Source organism: Gymnogyps californianus, chromosome 2 (genome assembly GCF_018139145.2).
Source record: "Gymnogyps californianus isolate 813 chromosome 2, ASM1813914v2, whole genome shotgun sequence".
NCBI lineage: Eukaryota > Metazoa > Chordata > Aves > Accipitriformes > Cathartidae > Gymnogyps > Gymnogyps californianus.
In genome coordinates, this window is record NC_059472.1 from 4830840 (window position 1) to 4843859 (window position 13020).

The following is a 13020-nucleotide window of genomic DNA, read 5'->3' on the forward strand; positions in this document are numbered from 1 at the left end:
ACGTGAACAGTTGCACTGGAAACTGGAAGTCAACTGTTTCAGTCCTGGCTGATGCATGTGTTGTTAATAACAAAGATTTGACTGTTGAAAATGAGGCCTGGGTGAGCAAAGGCATTTAACAATCTGACTCCTACGGAAGAGCGGGTTTGTAATCACAGTGAGATTTCAGCAAAATGTGTGGAGGTTTGGTTAAGTAGATAGATTCTACAAGGTCAAGCTTAACTTTGGCAGTCTGAACTTCCGTTTATCTGTGCAATTTTTTTCAATGAATTTTAAATTCTGGATCTTACACTTTTGTCTTTTATCAGGTTCGACTTTGAGCTAGGAATGAAAGGGTATATTGGCAACCCCTGTTCCAACTGCTTTGCTTTCCTTGACTTCTAAAGGCTTGTCTTAGAAAACAGGCAAACTCTTGAGTTAAGCTTTTCTCTCTTTTTCCTCTGACATATTACTGCATATTTGGGTTGCTTTTCATCTCCAAGGTGATGAGTTTGCTACAATGTTCACTTTGTATTTGCACTATAATGAGCAATTTTATATAATTGCCTGATATACAGTCAGGAGACAAAGATCAATGATATGAAATTCCATGCTATTTGTGTCCATTAGGAATGGTTAGACCATACCAACTATACTGAGTTTCTCTGTCAACTTCAGCGATTTTTGTCTTTGAGTCTGTTTGGCAGCAGAGCTTAAGCTGGACTAGATGTTTAGTGAACTCTGTGGGCAAGATTTTGGGTACTCGTTAAAAAATTACATGTTTGGGGGATTTTTTTGGCAAGGTAAAGCATCTTTTCTGAATCAGTTTGTGCAAGCTGGGCATTCACATTATATCTGAGTCTATTTTGTCATACCTGTGGGGCAGCCTGAACGCTGCACTGAATGCCACTGGCACTGCTAGATCTTCCTGTGGAGTAATCTGAAAACAGCAAGGTTGCATTGATTATAGAATAATTTAGGTTGGAAGGAACCTCTTCAGGTCTGTTATAACTCCCTGTCCTGCAACTTGTGTCCATTGCCCCTCTTTGTATTACTGTGCTCCTCCAGGAAAAGTCTGGCTTCATCTTCTCTATACCCTCCCACTATGACAGCAATAAAATGTCTCCTTAGCCTTCCTTCTCTTCTCAAGACCAAAGAAACCCTCTTCTCTCAACTTCTTTTAATATGTTATGTCCTCCAGCTCTTCAGTCATCTTGGTAACCCTCCAGGGAATTTTATCCCATATTTCAGTGTCTTGAACTGGGGAAGTAAAACTGGACACAGGATTTAAGAAGTGTAGGTATGTCATTTTTTTATTAGTTGAGGTATAGCTATGCATACTTTTTGCACCCAATCTAAGAAGCAGTTGGTTTCAGAAATAATCTGTGACTGTGTTGAATTTGAAATTTCAAAATGTGTTTTCCTTGTGAATCATAGAATCATAGGATCGTTTAGGTTGGAAAAGACCTTTAAGGTAATCAAGTCCAACCATTAACCTAGCACTGCCAAGTCCACCACTAAACCATGTCCCTAAGCACCTCATCTACACATCTTTTAAATACCTGCAGGGATGGTGACTCAGCCACTTCCCTGGGCAGCCTGTTCCAGTGCTTGATAACCCTTTTGGTGAAGAAATTGTTCCTAATATCCAATCTAAACCTCCCCTGGCGCAACTTCAGGCCATTTCCTCTTGTCCTACCGCTTGTTACTTGGGAGAAGAGACCGACACCCACCTCACTACAACCTCCTTTCAGGTAGTTGTAGAGGGCAATGAGGTCTCCCATCAGCCTCCTTTTCTCCAGGCTAAACCACCCCAGTTCCCTCAGCCACTCCTCCTAAGACTTGTTCTCTAGACTCTTCCCCAGCTTCGTTCCCTTTCTTCAGACACACTCCAGCACCTCCATGTCTTTCTTGTAGTGAGGGGCCCAAAATTGCATGCAGTATTTGAGGTGCGGCCTCACCAGTGCCGAGTACAGGGGGACGATCACTTCCCTAGTCCTCCTGGCCACACTCTTTCTGATACAAGCCAGGATGCCATTGGCCTTCTTGGCCACCTGGGCACACTGCCGGCTCATACTCAGCCGGCTGTCAGCCAACACCCCCAGATCCTTTTCTGCCAGGCAGCTTTCCAGCCGCCCTTCCCCAAGCCTGTAGCGTTCCATGGGGTTGTTGTGAGCCAAGTGCAGGACCCGGCACTTAGCCTTGTTGAACCTCATAGCGTTGGCCTTGGCCCATCGATCCAGCCTGTCCAGATCCCTCTGTAGATCCATGTGAATACATGGATCTGCTTTGATAGCATTTACCAATGATAAAGTATGGAGAATCACCTATTTTATAGTCATTTTATAATGGTATCTGAGACATTAAGCTTTCCATGGAGCTTTAAGCAGTAAAAATTTGTAATATTCCAGGCACCACTGTGAGCCAGTTGTAAGTAAATTACAGTTAAGTTAGTTTAACGTTACAGTTAACGGCAGCCACTCTGTTTTAAAACTTCTTTTAAATACTGCCTTTTTATTACTGTTTTCTCTCACTTATATTCCTTACATTAAAGATGTGATAACAGAATTATTTATCTGCTATTTCTATGAAGTAATGCAAATTATGTATTCTCTGTCCTATAGTTTCGTTTATGGAAATTATTCTGTTGTGCTGGTGTCCTGGGTCTTATTTTTCAGCAGCAATGTTTTTCTGAGGTGATATTCTGCTGCCTTCAATTTTCCAAATAGCTGCTTTTTTTTAATGGTGTGTACAGCTTTCAGACTCTTTGGGGTTTGTGAATTCTTCATTTGTAGTCCTTTTAGGAAAAAAAAAAGCTATTTAAGACATTTTTCAGGTCATAATGAGAATATTAAAAAAAATGAAAATTGCGAGAATGCTATATAATGTATTGATTTTCCTCTTCTATCATCTCCTTGAGCTCTTGAGTCTCAGTCACTAATTGTTAGATCTCATTTTGATCTGAGGTTTCAAGACTTTTCTTTTAAATCTCATGGAGAGCCTGTAAAATTATGTCCTGTGGTAGAAATTAGTTATCTTCAGTACTTGTTAATTTTCTTTTAAATGACACAGATGAGAACATACTTTATCAGTCAGATGATGTGCCTCTCATTTTCAGAGTTTTGCAGAAAAAGGACTGATCACATTTAGGAGCTGTTTATAGAAGCTCAAATATTCTTCTATTTTTTAAAATCTATTTTTGAGGAACATGGTTCCAGTACTTTTGGAGTCGTTCATTGAAACCTTGATCAGTCTTGCTAGGAGCTTAGCCCTTAATTATGATGGGACACCACTTCACCTATGGTTGTTTCATTTGAAGTTTATGAAGTTGGAAAAGGAGTGTTTTCAAGTCTCAGAGAGGATCCTGCCTCTCTCTTGAATTTTGTTTCTATGTGATGCTTCCGTTCTGGGAAAGCATGAGCCGAACTGTAAAGACGATGGAGGTTTTGCCAGAGGAGTTCTAGTGTAAGTACACAGAAGCTCATATGCTCTATGTGCCTCTGTGAAGGAGCTGTGCTTGCTCCACCTCCGCTTCTTCCTCTCAACCTAGCCGAGATAGGAGCTTCTTGTGGCACAAAATCGTACCAAAGCCACTGAATGCAGCTTTGGCAAATACAGGACGGTGCTGACATTTGCATGTGCTTCAAAGCCCTTTGTATTCAGTGCCTTTCTGAAGTCAGGGAATTAGAAATTACAAATTTTACAAATACATGTTACAAATACTGTTACAAATACATGCTATCTTGATTGATGCATCACATGAAATTATTATCGATTTGTTTAAATGGATAATACTACCTTTGTGTTACGTTGGATATTGCCTATGCTTTTATTTTAGCACTTGTGTAACCTGTTTTGAAGCCCTTTAAAAATAGAGATTCTGCTTTTCCCAACAGTTTCTTTCAGTGCTTTACTGTTCTTAGAGTAAGAACAATTTCCTAATTTTTTCTTGTTTCAGTCTGAGCTTGTTACTGAGCTCATACAGGAGTGAGTAGAAAGGGAAGCTTGCAGGTTGTGTGCCTGTGCGGTTCTGGTATGATGTTTGCCCTCGATAACAACACCGTCACTGCGTTGTCTAACATCCCTGCACCTCCACAGAGCTGGCACTGAGCCAGTACTCAAAGCTGTCCTAGCCCACATTTGTTCTGTTTTGTATTGCCCTATTAAATTTTATCCTTGTTTTCAGATTGCTCTTAATTTGTCATTTTGAATTCTGATCCTGCACCACATAGTTACAGTTTCTGCATTTTTACAGCTTCCAGACTTTTTTCCCCTTGTGTTTTACTGTGGTCCAGGTGCATTTTACCTTTGTAGCTTCGTATTTCACACTCCTCAGTGGAATTAAATTTTTACATTCTGAAGATATCAGCTGCTCTAATTATTATTGTTAGCCAATTCATGGGTTAATAAACAAACTATGTAACATTAACCTTTAATGAGTCTCTAGCTTGCAGTTTTGATTTGCAATAATAAAAGTTGTACATATTACATGCTCTTTTTCTCTCTGAAACAAAATTTTCCTTAATTCCAATTTACCCTTCCTTGAAGCGTGAAGGGGAAGCAAGTGTGGAAGGCGTTCTTAATCAACTTGTCCTGGAGCATCTACAATTGGCTCCTCTCCAGTGGGGTGAGTAGTGTCAAATTCTGTTGATGATCTTTTTAGAGGATATACTGGCTTGTAATTTTTAGCAGCATGAGAATAATAATGTTTTCATTTACTGATAATCTATGATGCAGGAGAATTTGCTAGGAATTTTATTTTCCTTTAGATATTTTACTTAGCTGAAGATAAAAGTAAAATTGATATCTATTTTATTTTAAGAATGACTGTTCAGTGATAGTAAATATGAAACCTGAGTACGCACTTTTTCCTGTAATTTGCAGTCCTAGTTGTGTTGCATGAGAGGTGGCTGCTACTTAAATTTTCCCTTTGCCTGACAGTGTGTGTTTTTAAAGGAATTTCTCTAAAATATTTTCATCTGGAATTATAAAACACTTTGTGGTATGTTTCTTATCATGATCTAGACATTTGCATTACTAACGTTTTAGGTACAGAAAAAGTTGTTACTCTGTGTAGTGGAGAAGAACAATTTCTCTTAATTTTACATTTGGAATGATGTTCCAACAATGAAATATTGAATTAATTTAATTTTGAAGAGTCGTAATAATGTAACTTCTGTCTGAGGTTCTTAACAAGGCTTGTTCAGAGGCTTTGGAACATGAGATGTTTTATTCCCAACACTTCTATGTCAGTTACAAGTTTCAGAAAAAATCCCAATTTAATTAATTTAATGACCTAGAGAGGACCAATGTTAAGGAACAATGATCTATCACTATTGTCTACGTTAACTATTAAAACTAAAACAACCCCAAACTCTAGTATTTGTGTCCTCTTCTCAATGCTTCGGTTTTTTTCAAGCATGTGGACCATCCTCCACTCATATGTTAAAACCTGTAAGCACTTTGTTTATAGACAAGAAGATTAAAACTGCTAATGCTTTGAAGTTGTGTGTTGTAAACATGTTCAACTTTAACCGTAATCATCTGTCTCTGAAATCATGCTTATCTGGCCTCTATTCTTCAGAGGATTCAAGGATTTGGTAGCATTTGCTTGTGTGGCTGGCTTTGGCTATGATTGCCCTGGTCCTCATCGGTAAAACAAGTGGTGTGTGTCAGAGGCATGTTGTGAGCTCAGACAGGTCACTTGAGAGTCATCTTAGTTCTGCTGAGTGGCACTGACCTTCAACAGATTTGTAACCTGGGCTCTGTGTTTGAAAATTTTCCCTTGGCACTTTTGCATGGGAGATTGCCTTACGGATCAAAACCGTAGTTTTTTTCTTTTCCTGTTTCCTTGGTTTTCTTCTTTTAATTTCCTTTTTATGCCAAATTCCATTATTTTCTTAGTAAAAGAGGCTTTTAGAGTCATAGGATTGTATCTGGTATTCCTGCCTAAATGGTGATATTCATAGGTACTTTGATGCACTAGTTGAAAAACATGAACGTAGCACTGATTTACAATACAGTCTGATTGCCTGTGGAGTTGGTAGTTTCTCAGGCTGTTGCTTAATTCAGCTGAAGAATCCCAGGTACTTTAGTTTTCAGAATGTACAAACACCAGCCCAAACCCTGTGATATTCCCTGCCTCATAACTGCAAAATCTTTTGAAGCACAATCTCTTGCCTGATTGTGGCCTACACGTTAATTTTATGCATTAAATAAAGCAGGGAAAGGGAGACCCTACGGGATATCAAATACTTGGTTTGCCACAACTTATATATGATATTTCCTTTTGGAGAGTTCTGGTGGCAGAAAATACTGGTTTTGCAGAAGTCTACTTTATTTTTTTGTCTAATATTTTCTCAATCTGAAATTAGTATTGAATATAGTATCTGTTTTGTATAACACAAAAAATATGTCCGTGTAGAAGCTGTAGCTCACTGAGGAGATTATTGAAAAGGACGTTTTGATTAAATGCCTGATTTTACTTGAAAACAAAAGCAAAAACTGAAAATTAAAAACAATGGAGAAATTTTAGTTTCTTTTAATTAATCATAACTTCAAATATTCAGCACTTAAATCTCTGCTAGCTGGTTTCACAATGTTGTAGCCAGGTAGCCCTACTTGCAGTCATCATGAGGAAAGCTACTGCAGTCTCTCCAGAAAGTGTACCATGGTAATACAAGCTAATTTTGGTTTTATTAATGTGTGGGATGGAGGAGGAATTAAAAGATCGTTTTTTTCAGTTTGGTAGGTGGGAGTAATAAGGAGTTGTTGGAATGTCTGGACAACCAAGAGTGTGTGTGCGCGCGTGTGTGTGTGTACACACATATTTAGACAATGTGGCATACTGTCTTTTGGAGTTTAAATTGTCTTTCAGTGCCAGAATATATTTCCTATTCAACTCTTATAGGCATGGAAAAGCGTTATGTGTTTCAAATCATCTAAGAAGTAATGTGAGTTCTGTTTTCCTTGTGGTTTTTTCCTTGATATTTTGAAGTGATTGACCTTAACTACCTTGTAAGAATCAGCTCTTTTAGTGGTAGTGGTCTGTACCAAGTACCAATAATGAGATAAAGGCATGCAAACTATCTTAAAAGTTCTTTGACTGTTAACATTTCTACTAAAAGAGAACTATAATCTTAATGTATATAATTAATAAGGCAATAGTCTACAGATTTTTTTTTCTTGTCCTGCCTCGTCCAATATTTTGATATCATTAATAAGGTACTTCAAAAATACTGTAATATTGTAGCGTCAGCCAGGTGTTTTTTTTCTCTTAATCATCACACTGTTTGTAGTCACAGCCTTGCTTTGCTTTGAGTTTTGCTTTTCTGTATGTTAAGAATAACTTGCATTTTAATGTGAACCGTTTACGACTAGCTATCATTGTAATATAATCTTTGCATATATTGGCTGAAAATTTTGCCTTAGTGTTATGTGATAAAATTGATTCTATGATTATTCAAGGCTTTTGCTATATTGATGGTTACATTGAGGGGTTTACTTTATTATAAGTGCTCACACTGAAACATGAATGAATATTTAACATGGTTTTGATTAAAAAAATGACTGACTTGTTCAAATTTATAAAAGCTGGACTTCAAAATTCCTTTTAAATTTGGCATGTTTAATTCATATTAGAGTTAATATTACATTTCTAAAATTATAAAAGCATATTGAAGTAGTTTTTCATGTAAATTTGACAATCCTGTCTTTTTTTCATTAAATGCAAGGCAAAGAGTAGAATTAAAAGTTAGTGGCATTGAAGTTTTGGTCTGAGGGTAAGAAGTCAGCTCTGAAGGTTGTCAGAGGAGAAAAAGTGGCTCTTAGTGAACACTGTTGGTTGCGATTTCATATAATTAAATGACTGGGGAAGGGAAAAGTATCATAAAAAAGAAAATATGTCAAAGGCTAGAGTGAGAGTTCTTAATATGTTGTTAAAATTGATTTTAAGATTTATCACATCTCTCTAAAATGAAGTTGTCTATTAGGCAGGTTAGTAAATCACACGTAATTGAAAAACATAATCTTGCTCAACACCACCAAGTTCAATGTTCTTTAAAATTTATGACATATTTTCTTTTTACTGCTGGGCAACAAACCAAATGTAGGAATAGATGTGGTTTTAAGGTGAATATATTAATATCATCAAATCAAGGAAACATAGCCTGCAAAGTTTAATGAGGAGAACCAAGACTCTTCAAAGGCATATGTCGTGCAAGTTCCGTGGTTAGATTTGAAAATGATCAGATGGAGGCATTTCTAGTTGCTGGCTGTGCGATATTTTTTCAATCTTTATTTGATTTATGTTGCTAAGTTTTGCAAGCAAGCAAAATTCTGAGACCGAACACTTACCGGTTTGATGGTACTCTTCTGCATTTCATAGCAAAATTGTCATAGGTACAAACGCTATGCACAAAATGTTGTTATTGAACTTGAAATAGACTGAGTTTGAAATAGACTGTTGATTGAACCTGGAATAGGCTGGACTCAGGATTTTCCTACATTCAAATGAGAAGTACCTCTTAAGCGAGAGGTTCCCAACACTTTGCATGCTGTACACAAATTTCACACCAGAAACTTTTAAATTCTCCTACATAAAGCAAAATAAACTTAACTTCCTTCACTGCCTGCAACCGCAGGGTAAAGACACCTTTTCCTGATGATCCTCATGTATAAGAGTGAAGATTTATTAGAGAAATTGGATTTAGGAATTTAGAACTGTAGACACCTAAAAGTGCTAAATGTTTTAATATATCGGGCAAATACTTTTCTTTCTCTATAGAAACTAACTGAATAACTGAAAAGCAGTGATTATACATGAACTCTAAAGACGGTATTTGCAGTAATATTCTGAGAAACATACATTTGTCAAGCTTCACCGTGGGAAAAGTCCAGAAATAGCTTTTGCTTTCATTCATTCTTTTATTTCATTCACTCATTTCATTCCTTCTTCACTTCTTCCTTCATAATAAATATGAATTTCAAGACAGTTTATAATGTTTAAATTAATCATGGATACCTTTTCACAATGCAGTGCATTTCAGTTTCTAGTATGTGATTAAAGGGAAAACTAACAATGCTGCTGTATGCTATCCAGAACATAATTAAGAAAAGTGATGGATAGTAATCAAAGTCTTAATTATTTACTTATGGGTAGAGAATGCTACACATTTTGTTGTGGGTTCACAATAAAGTGTGTGTCTACCTGCATCATGTAGGCATATTCTACTTAGAGAAAACTCAAAAAATTCAAAATTGAAGGGTGGTTTTAAATTGTCCCTCACAGGTAGTTGGAATCAACAGGAGAGGTAGATTTAAAAGTATTTTGAAGTGTTTTATGAGCATGTGGTTCATGACAGCTTGTTTGGAAGTTCTGTCTGGTTAAGTTTCACAAGACATCTTATGGAAGCGTTACTTTTAAAACAAATTATCTTAATAATTCATTATATGTTTTAGTGAGCACCAAATTGGATCAATTTTCACAGCTTATATATTTCATGGATCTTAAAATTAATTACTGAAACTACTCACCCATTTTATTTTGCATTTTCCAGTCTGACCTTAGACCATAATTAAATCTTTCTTTCCACAATTTATGTGATTAACTTTTAGGGATTGCAGCAGTGTCAAATCACAGCATCCTGAGTACAGAGGAAAATATTTTAAAGTATCTGTCAGTGAGTAGATGAGGAAATGAGACATCTCTAAGCCTGTGTTTTGGATGCAGTCTTGACACCCTGACAGCTTGTTGTCCGCAAGGACCTAGCTAAAAAGAGCCAGATCTCTGCAGACATGATCATTGTTAACAGTTTTGCTTTAGTTGGGGCAGTCCTGCAATATTGCTCTTCCCCCATATTTGAAATTCCAAGGCTGTCTTGGATGTTTGTTCAAAGACTGGTTTTAATGGGAAACTGTAAGGAAGTAGTTTTACTTTCTCTTTTAATAAACAAACCCCTCATAGGCCCTCCACAGGAACATCTAGATTATGTAGATATAAGCTTGGAAATATGGAGAGATCAGCAGGGTATATGAAGGTCCGCCCTTCAAAAAAAATTATGAATGTTATTCTGTTCATTCATCAAAATAAAATATTCTTTAATTATTTCTGTTTTAGAGTTACAGTAGTCTGGCCATTATCATCATTAGAAAGATGAAACCAAGAGTGTTAGCCAGAAAATCTCAAGAGTAAGCTGTCTATAAGGTGGAGAATCACAGTCTGATTCATAGCAAGACCAAAATCGAGAAACAATCTGGTGGTACATGGATTTTACTAGGTAACCAACCTTTCTCATCCATTTAGAAAAATCTCCAGGTTTTTCGTTTTTATTTTTAAGATGCAAGAGAGGTGGGAACACTTTCATATCTTAACAGCTTGTGTGCAGATATTTTGGCAATGATGTCAAACAAGCAACATGCTTTAGTTACTGGGAAGTGTTAAGGGACTGGGGTAGTACATTGAAAAAAACAGACTAACTTGATAAAACTAGGGCATCTGGCACACGAATAATGTTCTTGCATGTCAAAACATGCTATTGTGTGATATGTTTTGAATCAGCTGTTGTTTCTAATTCCTACCGAAGCCTTGGTTACTCTAAACTGAAAGGAAAAACTTGTAGAGAAAGAGTTTCAGACATAACCGGACCAGTAGTGATTTCAAAGAAAAGATGCTAAGAATAAGGAGAGCATCCTAAAGTGAAAATAGATTAACAAAATCTCTTATGTAAAGACAGATAGCTTGAGACAGGTTGGGTGGAGTGCCAGTGATTACTTCATATCAGATTTCTGAAAGAACTGGTAGCTGAAGCTGCAAGTCCAGCATTTCTGACAAAGCAGTGAGAAGAGACGGGAGGGAAAATGGAGTAATAAATACTAATGGAGTTGTCTAAGTGTTGGTCTTGGACCAGTTTCACCAATGTGAATCATTAGTGATTTTTGCTTAAAAAAAAAGAAAAAAGGGAAAGCAGATATGAGGAGGAGGAATAAACTGATGAAATATGCTGATGGCTCAAAGATAAGCACCACCATCTCTCCAAAAAGAGATCAGGCTACTACACAGAATCATAGAATGGTTTGGGTCGGAAAGGACCTCCAAAGATCGCCTAGTCCAAACCGCTGCCATGGGCAGGGACATCTAGGACACTAGATGTGGTTGCTCAAAGCCCCATCCAACCTGACCTTGAACACTTGCAATGATGGGGCATCCACAGCTTTTCTGGGCAACTTGTTCCAGTGTCTCACCACCCTCATTGTGAAGAATTTCTTCCTTATGTCCAATCTAAACCTACCCTCTTTCAGTTTAAAACCCTTGCCCCTTGTCCTGTCACTACAGGTCTTGGTCAAAAGTTTCTCTCTGTATCTCTTATAATCTTTTGATAATCTCAAAAACCAAAGTACCATAAATGAAATGGATGAAATGCAGTCCAGAAAAGAAGGTTATCTGTTCTGAGACTAGTAACACAGAAATCTGCTAGAAGTTCAGCTGTCTGAAGTGATTGGAAAGGATTTGATTAAGTGTTACTCTGAGCTACCAGTGTAATTCAGCTATCAGGAAAGGCATATGTGACATTTGTCCAAGTCTAATGAAACCATGGGAAACTTCTTATAGAAGAGCTCAAATCAAATCAGAACAGGAAAAAGCAGAGTTTTGGAGATGATCAAGGAATGAAGATTTATTGTTGGGTTTATGCTGTGGAGATACTACACTGAATAAAATTAGATCAATTCTCAAAAGTTGGTAAATCTGGCAGGTGAGTTCTGTGTTCGCTACTTAGACACCTAACACAGTCTTGCTTGCTTTGAGTTGCAGTATCTCTGAGACACATTTCTTTAATTTAGCAAAATCAAGAATTGACTGATATCCAGGAATCCATCAGAGGACTGGGTCTCAAGGAGGGGAAAAAAATTGCTGAAGTAGGGCAACTTTTGGCATAAGAGCATACTGAATAGGAACTGTCTGTTAATAAATGCAGTCTAGATTTTTTAAAGACCATTGGGGTTTTTCAACACAATGTTATAGCAGAAATACTGGCGGAGAGGAAAGTACCAAATAATGGTGTTTAATCAGATAGGAAAAGGAGAAAAAAGAAACAGGACATTGTGGTAGCAAGAAAATTAACTCATTCAAGCTTGATTCAGGCTCATGTGCCCAATACATTTTGTTATGTTGAGTGAGTGACTTTGTTTTCAGTATTTCATTTACAAAACCATTGTATTTTTAAAGGAAAAAAAAAAGCTATGCATAGTTTACTTCATTATAGGAATATTGCTTACGACATTTCAGTTAAGCCATAACAGATGATTGAGGAACACCATAATGATGATAAATTGTTACACAGTTAGGCAAGGTAATTAGTTTTCTAGGTATTGTTAGAAGTAAATTGAATAATAGATTAATTGAACATCCAAATTAAAAAATGAAAAGCTATTGAAATAATTATGAAAATGGGTTACACTTTCAAAAAGAGCTGTGAAGATAATTGTAAGGAAGAAGACTGAAAAGACAAAAAAGCTGTCTAGTAAAGCAGTTGGTGAAAAGTATCACTGAATCTGCAGAGAAATAGATTTCTATTACTTTGAGGGACATGGAAGATACCATTTGAATAAAAATTTAGAAAAATGTGATTCAGCTTATGAACAATTAAAAAAAGAAAAAAGGAAAAAAGATCAGAAGAGGTGTGTATTAACAAGAGAGGCAAGAAAGATGCTTTGATCAGGCAGGATTTTAATTGCCCAGCAATTAAACGAATTGTACAGTTAAGTGTTCAGAGAATGAGAAATGGAAAATATGCTAATTGTAGTGGAGGAATACTCTGAATAGCCCATGTAGGACAGGTTCAACGTGTAATTGGTTTCGGGCAGTAAGCAAGAAGGGAGGCCTTATTCCAGAATGCACACACTGAGCTTTCCTTATCTGGCTTCTGACATTTTTCAGCTTTTGTTTTATTTCACTTGAAAAAATAATGCATATGCTCGGAACTGAATGCCATGAATGTTGTAAATGAAAGCAGTCTTTCACTGATTACATTGTACTTTGGATCA

At 36.8% G+C, this 13020-nt stretch overlaps 1 protein-coding gene across 5 annotated transcripts in view; it reads left to right on the plus strand.

Annotated features, from left to right (window-relative positions):
* TRAPPC9 (trafficking protein particle complex subunit 9) overlaps positions 1 to 13020 on the plus strand; it is a 520942-nt gene that overhangs the window by 252515 nt on the left and 255407 nt on the right. For all 5 annotated transcript variants that reach the window (XM_050890669.1, XM_050890668.1, XM_050890671.1 and 2 more), the window contains one exon: positions 4516 to 4606. In XM_050890669.1, the coding sequence (XP_050746626.1) occupies positions 4516 to 4606 (91 nt within the window). The remainder of the gene's footprint in view (positions 1 to 4515; positions 4607 to 13020) is intronic.